This window comes from Astatotilapia calliptera, chromosome 19 (genome assembly GCF_900246225.1).
Source record: "Astatotilapia calliptera chromosome 19, fAstCal1.2, whole genome shotgun sequence".
NCBI classification, from domain to species: Eukaryota; Metazoa; Chordata; class Actinopteri; order Cichliformes; family Cichlidae; genus Astatotilapia; species Astatotilapia calliptera.
In genome coordinates, this window is record NC_039320.1 from 20,074,500 (window position 1) to 20,088,428 (window position 13,929).

The window sequence follows — 13,929 nt, forward strand, 5'->3', positions numbered from 1 at the left end:
GTTCTTTAATTGACCCCCACACCCTTCACCTCCATTCATGCTAACACACACTCATGAAGTCCTCACTGCTATGTGGCTGACTGCACTCAGTGAAGCTTCTTGGACTTGATGCTGCTGAAGGTTCTGTAAAGGTTGAGTCACCTCCACCAAATACACATTTTAAGGGCCTGCTTGATGTTAACCAAAATGCTAGCCTCACTAAGTTTGTCGAGCTTACATAAATGCAACTCGCTCTGGGCTTTTTAATAGACACGCATGCTCTTTGTGTAGGGTAGGGAGATAATGAACAGGCAAGGTGATTACCGTAACTAGCAGATGTTATCTCAACTTTAGGGGGGAGATCAGTTGAAATGTTGTAATTGTACTGTCAAGCTGCTAAAAACAACCCCAGCCCCCTTCTTTGCCAAGTCACACACACACACATGAACACGCACACATACATACCTCCCGTCCTCCTGCAGACACTTCAAAATTAAATTCTTCAACGTCCTCCACTCCTTTAGGAGTCACCCCTTTTTGAGGCAGATATGCAAGCATCAAAGAGACATCCAGCAGCAATTGGAGTGCCTCAGGGCTTGCACGTGCTCCAGTAGTAAAAACTAACAAACTTGTCTTTTATCATTAAATAAAACTGAATTAACGTCATACCTAATTTAGTTGATTCATCTTTTGTTTTTTTGTGTTTTCTGTCAATCGTTTAGTGGCTTAAGTTGCTTTTAAAGGTTATTTCAGAAAAAAACACCCATCAAATTAAAACTCTTTAAATGTAATTATACTGTTCTTTAGGCATTTAAACAATGCGCAGTGGTTTGCCGGAGACGAATATGTACAGGACGCTGTCTAGGCAACAATGCACAGCCAACGTCCCCCCAACAGTTCAAAGGAGACGCTCTCCCTAAACATTATCACATAATTTGGGACAGCTGTCAGCTTGTAAATAAGTGATGTAGAAGCCTTTTGTGTGATGGGGCACAGGTTGGAGACAGGCGTCTTTGCTCTGCCGGCATGAGCCGCTGAAGACAAAGGCAGGAGACAGAGTGTCTAACCTTTGATTCTTCTGAGGACTCAGCCGCCTTGTATGAGGGCAGGACGCATCAGCCACAATCATGCCCCCAATGTGGGGATGTCAGGAACAATAGAATCACTCTCACGCAGTTGGTCTGAACAACCCATCTCGACTGCAATTGGATTAGCAAGTATCCAACCACCACATGTTAGCCTAATTGACATTAAAGTGAAATTTGAGAACAATAAGGCCCTAACCCTAATCTCCTATGTCCTGTTAAATGGCATACTGCTTCTCAGAAAACAAAACAACAACAAAAAACTTCCTATGTTGTTTTAAAAAGATGCAGAAGCAGTTTTTCTGCTGGTTTTTGCTCTTCCTTTGATGAGCTGCAATCCATTGAAAGCTGGCGAGATACCAGATAACAAGCCAAACATTCTTTTATTTGGCAAAGACAAAACAGAGAGATTTCTGTGCTCGTCTCTTTTGTTTTAGTAAAAAGTGATTACACCGCAATTAACGTGCCACGGGGAGAAATTTCAGCCTCATGTTTAAATCCAAATTACAAAAGTAATGGGAGATTTAAGGTCAGATTGTAGTTTTTATTAACTCCTTTTTGTTTCTATTACATATACTTTACAATGACGTTTTTACCTTTATGATTTTGTTTTGAGGGCCTTTTCAAAATAATCAGATTGATGTCGAACGTCTTAATTAAAGCCAATACAATTCACCATTGTAACAAATTCACTCAGTGCTCTAATTTATGCAAGTACACAAAGGATGCATCATTTGATATTACTGAATGTGTTACTGGAAGCAATTCATATTTTTGTTTATTTTTTTCTATATATAATATGAAAGCAATAAATATTACCAGTAAATAAACTTTACTTTTTAGAGTTTTTACTATTTTTCAACAAAACAAAACAAACAAACAAACAAAACCTTATACAATCTAATGTACATTATGAAAAGTTGTACAGCTTTTTTATGTTTAAAATAAGGATTTATTTTTATTTATTTATTTTTAATATGTAGATATAAATATATATTTTGTCAAAATATATGATATAGTCAAAGAAAAAAAGTGAGACAAACATACATCTCATAAAAGTTATAAATAAGGGTCCAAGTGAACATTTTTGGGAGTAAAGACCTTCCGATTTGTTAGCGCCCGTGTTGCTTTTTTCAGTGCCGCAGTCCAAGCCCACACTTTAGTACGTCTGTGCGTTAGCGGCAGCCGCAGCCCTCCACTACCATTTCCTGGTAGTTTTTAAGGACCACCTTGTCATGTTCATCTAGGTAGAGCATGGAGATCGCGCTGAGCTCTGTTGGCACACAGCAGGCCTTGGGAATATTGTTGTTCACAGAGTTCACCAGTGTCTGAACAATGGCGTGGTTGGTTGAATTCAGATGATCTGCCAGAGGAAAGGGGCATTCCCCGTGGCAGTAATAGGCCTGGTAACCAGGAGGCGCCACTATCCAGTCATTCCAGCCTACATCGCTGAAGTCCACGTACAGCGCATGGCGCCGGCAGTTGCGGTTGCGTTTACGGCCCCGCTGTCTCGGGCTGCGCTTGGTCCGGCGAGTCAGCGGATGACCCTTTCCGTCGTGACCAAAGGTTACCAGGAGGGGGCGTAGCTGCTCCCAGTCTTCACCGGGCTCTTGGTGCAGCGAGCGGCTAATGCGAACGTGTCGGCCCTGGTGGCGTGGAGTCTGGTTGAGGTGCAGAACCTCCACAGCCAGCCCGTAATTGGGAAGTCGTTCACGAGCCCAGCGCAGCACGGCGGGGCTGACGTCAAAGCTCTCCCAGCGCGACGCGTTGTGGCGCACGAGCCGCGTATCCAGTAGCTGTGTGATAAGCTGCCCGGGTCGGGGGGCTTTGAGCACCTCGTACACGTTTATTCGGTGAAGTGCCTGGTCGTCTGAGATGGCATCAGCAATGGCCTCATCAATCTGATGACGGTAGAGCCTCAGTTCTGCGGAAGACAGAAGCTCGTCCTCTGGGATGCTGCTGAGGTTAAACATAAAACGAATGGGCATGGGTCCTCTGTCATCCAGCTCATGTAGCTGCTCCATGTGCTCTGAAATACAGCAAAAAAAAAAATATTTACTGCAAGCTTAACTAAGAAACTCAATAATTTTGAGACTATGTAAAATAGACTTATACATCCTGAGCAAGGGCAAAAATAGCAAGGGTACAAAATATGTGCAATATCCTGATTCAAAATTGCACAAGTTTACACTCATTTCCTCAGTTAAACAGCAGAATGTTTACTTTTATATGTTATCAAAAGTCACTACATGTTTGACTACCAAGATTTACATTTTATACTTTTTCTGTAATATTTATATCAGTATCAGTGAGTTCTAGCATAATCCTGTTATTGCCAGTTGCCAGTTGCCAATGACAGGATGAAATGAATGTTACTAGGTTTTGAAGCTAGGGTAGGCAGCACTTTTCCAGCATCTTTCTGCAAAGTAACCACAATAAGCAGACAGAATGCGATTTTTCTTCAGACAAATGCATGTTCTTCAACAAAATGCGAAGTTGTAAAGTTAAAGAGTGAGGCACCTTGACAGCTCTTTGAAAAGCGCATGTGGCATCAAAGTGTCACTTTAGGGTGCAAAGATTTCCGAGTTTGGTTCCCACCACATCAGTCTTTCAATGTTTTTGGTGATTTTGTTTGGTGGATCTTTGTTGTTTAGTGTCACTACTAAACCTACGAGGAATCCCTGAGAGTCAAAGGATGTGATAGCAGAGTTTGGCGAGTCACATCTTTCTAACCTGCTCAGGTAAGGTAACGTTGTATGAAGACAGCAGTGATAACAGTGGTAGTATGTCGGAGATGAATGGGTTAGAAAAGGCTTTCACGTTTAACAAAAGGGTTTGACGTGTCAGTTAAATATTACTCAGCGGAAAGTGCTGTGCTTATCTGTTGGGAACGCACTTAGGATGGAGAGTGAGACCTGCAGGATAGCAGTGCATTGTAGTTTTTTGTCTTTGCTTTTTCAGGTTTATGCCGACTGCAGTTTAAATGACTGATCAATATTAGTATGCCTTAAGCATCTTATGTGTTTTTCTTTTAATGGCACTCTGTGCAGCAAACTCAGAGAAAGTTAAACATGAAGAACTCTGGTGAATATCTTTGTGGCTGCCATGGCTCAGGCGGTAAAGTAAGATTGTCCACTAACCACAGGGTTGAACGGTTTGTTCTGATCCCAGCCTGTTGCTGGATGCGTGTGCAGAAGGGCTGCAGCAACTTTCAGCAATTACAATGCAATTTCTCCAGAAATTGTTTATCCTGGATTTATCTAACCAAATAATATGCTCCCAAAATCATCACTGCGATATGCACCAAGTTCAGTCTTGGAGATCTGTGCTGGAGAGCCAGCAAGGTTGTTGTTTTGTTCTTTTTTTGTTTTTTACTGGCATGCATCATTTCTCTGGACAAGTCTGATGCTAGATTGTGCAAGCAGCTCTCTGTCCCTGGTGTCATTTTAGGAGGTGGGCACTGTGGCTGTAGCGGTGGTTTATAGCCCCTAATTACGAACGTTTAAGTGTGTTTGTGAAGTCTCACAATCATATTTTTTCAATTCTTCTGGCAATTCTTTTTTCATATAGAGGCTCAAACAGACAGTAAATACATGCAGCCTAATTGGAAATCACAAGTATACTCATTTTTTGTTTCGGGTATTAGGTTTATCAGTGATCACAGGTGTGTATTGTACTTCAGCTGTATTATTTAGGATTTTTTGGAATTATTTTGACTCATCACATTTAAAGGATTTTGAACAGGGGTGCACTCAGTTTTTTTTGTATACTGTGCAAGCATTGTATGCTTTCTTAAAAATGATTAGATATAAAATCATTTCTTTGTATAAAGATATCATTTTGTACACTGGAAATATGTTTACTTTGAAAGGCCTCCAGGGTATTCAAGAATATAAATGTATATCGTCCGTGTTTTCTTATCTATCTTTAAGGATTATCCTGCCCTTCTTTCAATGCCTTTCTCTGAGCACTTTGCTGAAACATGCATTACAAGGAGGGTGGTGATTAACGTACCACAGCTACAGTATAAACACAGTGGAGGCTCCCTATTCCACGCACAGTCTGCAGATTTCTGGCAAGATCATCATTGTTGGGGAAAGGAATGTTGTGTCTACTATTTTCCTGCTCAATCCACCCCTGTTATTTCACACCCAGGCCCTAATCTTACCCAGGTGGTTCTCATTATTAAAACCTGCTGTGTTTTTGATTAGCTCTGCAGTTTATTCACTTAAGACATTTATCATTTTCATCATGAATAATCATTAAGGAGTCAGACAGTACAGGAGAATCTCATTTATCTGAAGCCGGTGGGAAAGGAGGTGTTGCGAGAAGACGCGGTGCGTATTCAAATCCTCAACCAAATCAGATTTGAAGTGGGCACTAACACACTTCGTAACTTATGTAAAACAAAGAGATGCCATCAATTAGACCCATTCAATAAACGTGCCATCTGAATTCAAGGTTAGAGGTTACACAGTTTAACCTGCCTATAAACATGTCTCTTCACATAATCATCCATCTGCTGCAGGCTGCAGTGCCTCCCTATGTTTTGGACAGATCATTTAACTGAGTCATACCATCACACAATGGCGCTGCCATGAAAGCGAGAACTGCCACTCTTAAGGCTTCAGAGCATATTATTAACATAGTTTATTAAATCAGAAGAAGGGTAAATGCTTGTAGTGGAGTAGAAACCGATGCACAAGCACACATGTGCGCGTGTTCACATTGCATCATATGCAGAAGTTCCTGTACTAGCGGTGGTGCGCTTCCTTTTCTTGCTAGCCTTGCTACGCTACCATTTGAGTTCATGTGGCCGTGCGCTACCTTAGCAACACGTCTGGCAAGGCTGACTCATCCCTCCTTCCTCACTCCCCTCTCTATCCATAAATTATTCCCAGTTTTCTCAGTTATCCATGGTACAATTGAGTTCCTTGCTGACTAACAGTGATACATCATTTTCTTTCTTTTCCAAACACATTATCTTTTCAAACTAAGCTTACGTTTCACAGATCACTCAAACTGGACTTTCTCCAAGCCCAGAGAAACCTCTGCATTTGATACTAAAACGGATCAGTCACAATAAACAGAAACCCTTCTAATGTTCCACTCTGTCTATCACACCAGCTTTTTGAGGCCATTTTTCCATCTCGCCAAAGAGTTGCGAGCATCTGCTCTCAGCACCCACATTGTTGGCAGTAGGGGCTTTATTTAGAAGTCTGCAGAGTAGCATTAAAGATAATTGTACGTTGAAGAAGGTCCTTCTAAAAGAGCCCTCCATATAAACTGGAGACATGAGAGAGGAGCACACTACAATTCCCGTCCAAGAACGGGCTTTTTAAAGCCGTGTTCTCCTGGGTGGGGTGAGAAGTGTAAGTCAGTAATATGGAGGTATGCTTTTACTTCAGCTGCTAACCAAACACACAGAGCTTTGTCAAATTAGGCTCTTGAGAGCTTGTCTAGCAGATTTTTTTTTTGCCCCTCTGTAGACAGTGTTTGGTGACCACATCCTTAGATTCCTTGGTTATGGTGAGATGGGTGGAGCACTCTTACAATCATGTTTCAAGGGATGTCGGAAATGTGCTTTTTTTAAAACCCCGAATACTAAGCAAACCTCACCCATGCCAGCGCACTGCATTACCACCAAAACTATTGGAATGCTTGGCAACAGCGACCTTGCTGTAAGAGTGGTGTAATGGTTTGTGTGCTGACACTTGTATTTATCATCTCTCCTCCTACTAATGACATTCCTTCTTTCAGTTTTGTGCTCCTTAAAATTGTTTTTCTGGAGTTCATGTGTTTGCTTACCTTCATGGTGGAAGCCCCTCACAGTGTTGGCCCGACTGGCTGACCTTTCTGGGTACTCAAAAGCAATGTCGTGCGCTCCGGCCTCCTCAGCCTCACCCGACTGTAGCCGATAAAGGTCCAGCAGGTAGCGGGGCACAGTGGCTGAACGACTGGGCCGCGGCCGCCTTTTGAGGCCGAACATATGCAGCAGTGTGGCCTCAAAGTCCCGCAACAGTTCATGGCTTTGAGCGGCCGAACGACCCTGCAGGCCAGGTACTTTCTTTTTTCCTTCTTCAGGTATCAGACTAGCATGGTTGCTCTCTCCCAGCAGGACTTGGCATATTAAAATGACCATCAGCATTCGATTACCAGGAATCATGATGTCTCTGGTGAGAGCAGCAGATGGAACAGGAAGATAAATGATTAAAAAAAAGGGCTAAATAGAGCAGATATAAAGGCAGCTATAAGATTTGTCTTACCCTCCATCCAAAACACCATTATTTTCTCTTGTATAAATGTTCCCACTAAAGGCAGACTAATTAGTTTCAATAGTCCAGTCTGCCTTGTTTACAGTAAAGTAGTCTCCGATCAGATAGACCATTTAGAGTTTATCTTTATCCTCCAAAGGTAAACAGCTAGCTCAAGAACCCATCTTTTTTTTTTTTTTGAATGGAATCTCAGGGCCATTCCTCCCCACTATCTCCCTTCCTCCTTGTCTCCTCCACTATAATTAGACAAATAAAAGAGGCAGCCCTGGGGTCTAAGCAAATTCTTAACTTGATAAAAAGTCTCGGTCTTAAGACATTCTGCTCAAACAAACCATGGCCCAAACCTGGGACATTGTGCCACACACTTATAAGAAAAAGCTCTTCCTCAGGCACGTGGCTCGCCCAACACCCCTTAGGGACCTTCAGTCCAAGTCTGGATAGACGCCACATAAATGAGTGAGTCAGCAGACAGAGAGAAGGGAGATGCAAGATTTAGCAGCGTGTCACATGCCGCAAATTTAAATGGCATGGCCCACTTACTTACCGACAGAAAATAAAGCATGGGGAAACAGTCCATGTTTGTTGGGAGCAGGCAATGGACCCGTTCTTCTAGGAAATGTCAGGTGGCGTTGGGTGGCTGCAGGAGAACTTTGAAGTGACCCTGTTCCTGAAAGATGAAGGCAAAAAACACAGGGATATTGTGAACTGACACTTGCAAACACTTGAGGTTGTTACATGGCATTTCTTCAAAGAGTAGCACAGGAGCTTGTGTATGTGTGTGTTTATTGGTGAGAGAGAGACCCAGTGTCTCTTTAAGGCTTATCATTTTGGCTGGTGGGTAAGCTAGCTATTTGCTGTAAGTGGAATGTAAGTAGGCATGTGCTACAACACAGACAGCAGATACCTAATGCTTGACACCCACCTTGGTAAGAAAATACAACTTATTCAATGCTTACATCTATTTCAGAGACACCCATTTGAAAAGCAGCTTCCTACTTTACATTAATGACAAGCTAAAAATCTGATTAGCACCAGGTTCAACAGAAAAACGTCAGAACCCACAGAGCACAAAACAAGTCTGATCACAATTAGCAAACTCTTTATTCAAGATAAGAGGGCTGTTGGTTTACTAAAACTGAAAACCCACTCAGCCTTTACCCCTCCAAGCGACTGAGTTGACCTATTTTAGACAAGGAACTAAACAGATTCTTCTTAGAAGAGCTTCTCTTCCATTTTAGAGCTCGCATGGGTTGTGACTCTGATGGCAGGACTTCTCTACTTTGATAACACTGTACATACAGTAGTACATTCACCACTGATGTACGCATGATATACTGAGCAGAATGTGCTTCTAGAAGACTAATTTAAAAATATATATATAACACTTCCACACACAAAAAAGAACCACTTTCCAAAAAGGGAAAAGTCAGAGCTTTAACAGGCAGGTTTAACAAGAACAACATGGATCAAATGATTCAGTTTGTACACCTCATTTGAAGTGTTAAGTGCTGCTGAATCGCACTAACAAGGTTACTGAATTTTAAGTGACCACAACAACAGCATCATGGAACAAACACTCCAAAGTGACACAAGGCTTCGGTCATCATTTGGATCTTGTTCCACTGGAGCACAACCAAGAATTACTGCACAGTGAGGAAGCATATTAGCTCACACTCTATCTGCGTGTGTGTGCGTGTGTCACATACAGTTTGTGTTTTTCAGCTTGCTAGCATGCCTGGCTTCATATCTATGTGATTAACTTGCCTCCTGCATGCCTCACTATACATGCAATCTAGGATCTATTTCCCTAACGGTATTAGACTTTGACCTCGGTTTGACCCTCCTTTTCTCGGTCATGACACAAGATCCACTGTGCAAGAAGAGAGGGTGACATGCAGTGTGCGCGCGCACGACTGCAAAACGCAGCGCATGCATTGACGTGCGTGTCCGCATAAGTGTGTGCCACCATTTGCATGTTCGTGAGAACTGCAGCAAAAAGAGTGAGGAGGATTCAGAACATGATCAGCTCTATTACCCATGGGGTGAGGGGATAAATGTGTGTGTGTGAGAGAGTCTGTGTGTGTGTACATCTCTGACAACAAACGTTCATTGTACAGAGAGGGCCTCTCCCATGATTACAGGGATTCATAGCACTCAAAAACACTGACCATACAGAACATCTTGTAACTGTAACCAGCCACTGACAAAGCTGCAGGCTAAAACAGACAGACACTCAAAATGGTGTGATGATGATGAAAGAAGATGTAAGGCAGACAGGGAGTAACGCTCAGCTCTGTGTCTCTCAAGCCAGTGTGCTCGTGTTTACTGGCCTGTTTTCACCAAGAGCGATAAGAAATAGTTTTACACCAAATTCTTAAAAAAACAACAACAGCAGCAAAAAAATCGCCACCCACACCTCTGCACTCATCATAAACGTGCAGTCATTTATTGCCCTCTCAATCAAACAAACGAAAACAACATGAGATTATAAAACAAAGCTGGACACACAGAAAAGCTTTCCACTAAGTGACAGAAATACATTTTGCAGCAACCGTTGCAGACCAGGCTGCAATTAGGCTGCAGCAGTCAAACTGCCCTTGGCTTTGCTTGATCCCCCTTGGCCTCTCTCATTCGTTCTCTCTCTCTCTCTCTCTGTCTCTCTCTGACCAGAGATAATGTGATCAGACTATGCACATGGCTCTTCAGATGTGTTTCCTGAGGAATTTGACAGTGATGGTGGGAGGGAGGATGGGAATGAGGGAGGGAGAGAGGGAGGAGAGCAACAGGTCACTGTGGAACAGTGATTTTATCATTTTAGTCACAGGGTTCTACTTATTGATTGATCAGTGGCAATGTCTATGCTTAATTCCGGTTGCTGCCTGTATAATTAGAAGACATTTATGTATTTGAATGGTAGTCCCAAAATAATGCCATGTTCTTGGAATGAGCAATAGGTAAAGAAAACACACACAACCCCAAATGTCAAACACTTTTTCTTTTTTTTTCTTGTCTTTTTTTTTTTTTTGCTTTGTAGTAACCAAATTAACAAAGCTAAATAATAATATTTAACCAGTCAGCCTAAGAAAATTCTATATTTTATGTGCAGGTTGGGATATTTTTTAAATTTCTCAAGCTCGAAATTACAACATACAATGATGTTTCTCTGGCATTATAAACAAAAGGCAAAAAGTCTGAGGGAAAAGATGAGGTGTGTGGGATTTTTTGATGTATCCTGTCGGGTTTTTTTCCTTTTATTGAAAAATAAAGGGGAAAGTGTCAATGGCACGTTTTTTCTTTTAAATTAAAAAAAAAAAGTGTGTTGTTAATTGTGCGTTAATAACGGAAAACCCAGAACAATCAGACGGAGGCTGACAAGGAAAATGACCGAAAAAAATTAAAGCCATCACCAGAAGTGACATGTGACTTCTTTATATATAATATATATATATATATATATATATAAAAGTAATTCTAAAATTAATTTATTTGGCCATTCTGCTCCTCTGCAGTTCACGAGATGAATTTGAGTTGCAAACTAAACTGAGTGCCAAGGAGACCGGGCGTCCGCAGGCCGCAATTTTCCCTGCTGCAGTTTTACCGGATTAAATGACAGGATTTATCTTTACAACGACTTGTTGCAAACAGATGAAAAACACGTGAGTGGACAACAAACCGGACTCACATCTGCAAGACTCTGCAGCTGTAATGTATTAGCATTTCATGTTTTCGCAAGCATTATGTCATTACTGGACATCAGCTCGGTCACCTGGCGCAATTATGCGTCAATTATTGTTCAAAACCCGTGCGGTAAAATGAAATGAACTTCATCTTTTGCGAGAAACCCCCCAACTTATTTTCATTATCGCTCATCTCTGATCTGTCAACCTCCATCGTTCATACGAGCCTTCATACTTGGATGACAAGAAGCAGTTACAGATGTTTAATCAGTGTTAAACTGAATTATAAAATGCATACACGTGCGCAACGCTGGCGATTTCAATGAAAGACATAAAAAAACAGAACAGCAAAATCTGACGCTGTGTTTGGACATGACCTCATCTTGATTTGTCATCGGCTCAAGTCTCGGGCACAATAACCTGTTACTTGTTTGGCCATGATCACAGCGCCATTCGTTCCAAAATGCACTTTTATATCGGTTTTTGAATGAGTTCCGCGCGCTGTGAGTGTTTTTTATGCCCATTTATTCTCGCGCATTTATCCCGGAACGGTGTTTAAACTCTCAGCGGAGTCGCTTAAATGCGCACAAAGGAGAGACCCAAACTTAAAGTAACAACACTTCAGCGAGAGCCTCTCTTGCTCAAAGATGTGTGTGTCTGTATGTTGTTGCTGTTGTTGTTGTTTTTTTTTTTAAGTTTCGCTGTTGACTCTTTGATGTGTGTAGTCTAAATGTGTCGTTTGGTGAGCGCTTACCATCAGTAGAGGTACAGGTATCCTCGAATGAAGTGAATACGAAAGGGAAGGTGTAAGGCAGTCCAGGCGTAACGCCGAAAAAAAGCCGAAATGTGCCTTAAAGGAGAAATTATGCGCCTTTTTGGCTCATTAATCCTTTAGCGACACCTCAGAACGGACAAGAGGAGTGAAGGCCGGCGCTCGGGCTCTGCAGCGGGGCTTCTTATTCGTCTCCAGTGCGGCTCACTAGGGCGATCGGCGCGCAGGACGGCAGGCTTTCAAATGATCCAGCATCTATGGCCCCTTGCAGTTTTTATGTGTCCGCCCAATTTACCCTCTCTGCCTCCTCCTTCCTCCACGACCCCCACCTCCCTCATCTGTCTCAAACACCTTGGATAACCCCCCCTTCTCTCCTCCTCCTCCTCCACTTTAAATAAAGACAACTCACTGCGCTTTCCCCCCCTTTTCACTATGTGAAACTTTGCATTTTGTCTTTAAATAACGCCCAGCGGGTCAAATGCCCGGTAAGTCTCCATATGCAACGTGTTAGTGACCTAACCTAAAATAAATAAATAAATAAACGCCTTGCGTACCTGCAGATGTAAACAACTGGTCTACTTTAAAAATGCTATGCATATTTAATTATTAAATATATATATATATATACACGTGGCCACGTGCGTACATTTTTATTGGTTAAAGGCTTTTTCTTTAATCCTTCATCAAAATTTATGAAATGTATTCAAAGTGATTGGCTTCCCCGATATAAGCGATGTGTTCCCACTAATGTACAACTTTACAAAATAGCTTTTCTGCCTCTTGCACTTCTTATTGTTATCGTCATTTGAAATTATTCCACGATCGCATGCCGTGGATCCATGTTTCGATAGTGCTTTTGATGAGGGGTTTCACGGAACTTCATGACTGCTCTTTAAACTTAGTAGAGGGTTCATTTAACATATAGACATTTTATATGACTGGTATCACCGTGTTATGTACTTGTGTAACATTTCAATCACTGCCTAACCCCACAGTGGGCCATCTGTCTGAATGATTTTAAAATGACTGTCGTTTTAGAACTACGGATGTGGAACGGTGATAAAGAAAATGATATTAATAAAGCAGATAATCACAATTAATACCACGTACTAAAAAAGATCTAAATTCAGCCATAATGTTCTTTTCAGTCCTGTTTTTTTTAAAGTATGACTGAAATTATTCCTTGAAGGATTCCGTTTGGCGAACCGCTGCTTAAAAAGATAAAAATCCGTTTCCCCGTGTTATGACTAAAACGTTTCTGCTCCTGTATATGTTTAAAAAGCATTTAAAATGTGCCAGAAACATTACAGATTTGTTTTAGTTTGTTTGCAGTCTTAATAAATATTATCTCCACTTGTTCTTTCCCAGATTTTAGTCTTCCAGCATTATGCACTGTATACATGTGCATTTTGTCTTTTTGATGAGACCTTGCTCATTTATTTTTCGTCAGACTTAGAGCTTTTTTTTCTTTCCTGTTTTTTTTTCTTTTTTTCTTTTTTGATCCATATTTAACCACTTTTAACTGAAGATTTAACAGCTTGAATAATCACACCAGTGCCCAAGAGTCTATATTTAATATTACAGGTTTGTAGGGTTGGCAAGAGTTAGAATGCATAGATGAGTGTCAGATAGGTCGTGCAGTTTCAGTTTTACTACAGTACTACAGTTACTGTATTATTCTTTGTATAATGTAACTTAAAACTTCCTGTTGTTAAAAAAAAAAAAAGATTCACCTGCATTCATTTGGTTGTGGTTCCCCACTGAGTTGCAGTATTGTTAAAATTGCATGTGATGTACTGTGTATCACACATTGGTGCAGGATGAGTTTTAGACTGTAAAACTGCTTTGTAAAGCTGTGCATGGTAGAATTAGGAAGGGGTTGTTGTATTGTTTTACAAAAAAAATCCACTGCGGTCACTCTGGATATTTAGGAGTGCTATTCTGCCTCCTTATTTTCGATTTCTTTGATTTCTAAGGTGCATGGAGAGCATCCAGTCTTCTATCAACAAGTACTACCACAGCATAGAAATCAGAATTACGTGAGCAAGCTTGTGTGCAGTAAGTGGTGCTAGGCTAAAACAGACTTTATAGCTGGATGGCTTTCACATTAATCCAGTTTTCTGATTCACTTCCTGTCTTAC

At 41.3% G+C, this 13,929-nt stretch overlaps 1 protein-coding gene across 1 annotated transcript; it reads right to left on the reverse strand.

Annotated features, from left to right (window-relative positions):
- Positions 1–2,085: 2,085 nt before the first annotated feature.
- Positions 2,086–12,037, reverse strand: bmp4 (bone morphogenetic protein 4). Its single transcript, XM_026152662.1, has 4 exons — positions 11,771–12,037; positions 7,884–8,006; positions 6,873–7,237; positions 2,086–3,093 (listed from the first exon to the last, which is right to left on the reverse strand). Exons 3-4 carry the CDS (start codon positions 7,228–7,230, stop codon positions 2,240–2,242), a joined length of 1,212 nt encoding a protein of 403 aa, XP_026008447.1. The 5' UTR covers positions 7,231–7,237; positions 7,884–8,006; positions 11,771–12,037; the 3' UTR covers positions 2,086–2,239.
- Between the last annotated feature and the right edge of the window lie 1,892 nt (positions 12,038–13,929).

Excerpts from the sequence above, each read along its gene's own strand:
- bmp4 (XM_026152662.1), bottom strand. The coding sequence starts at position 7,230 with ATGATTCCTGGTAATCGAATGCTGATGGTCATTTTAATATGCCAAGTC. Across the intron at positions 3,094-6,872 it reads GAGGGGCTTCCACCATGAAG|AGCACATGGAGCAGCTACAT; the intron begins GTAAGCAAACAC and ends GCTGTATTTCAG.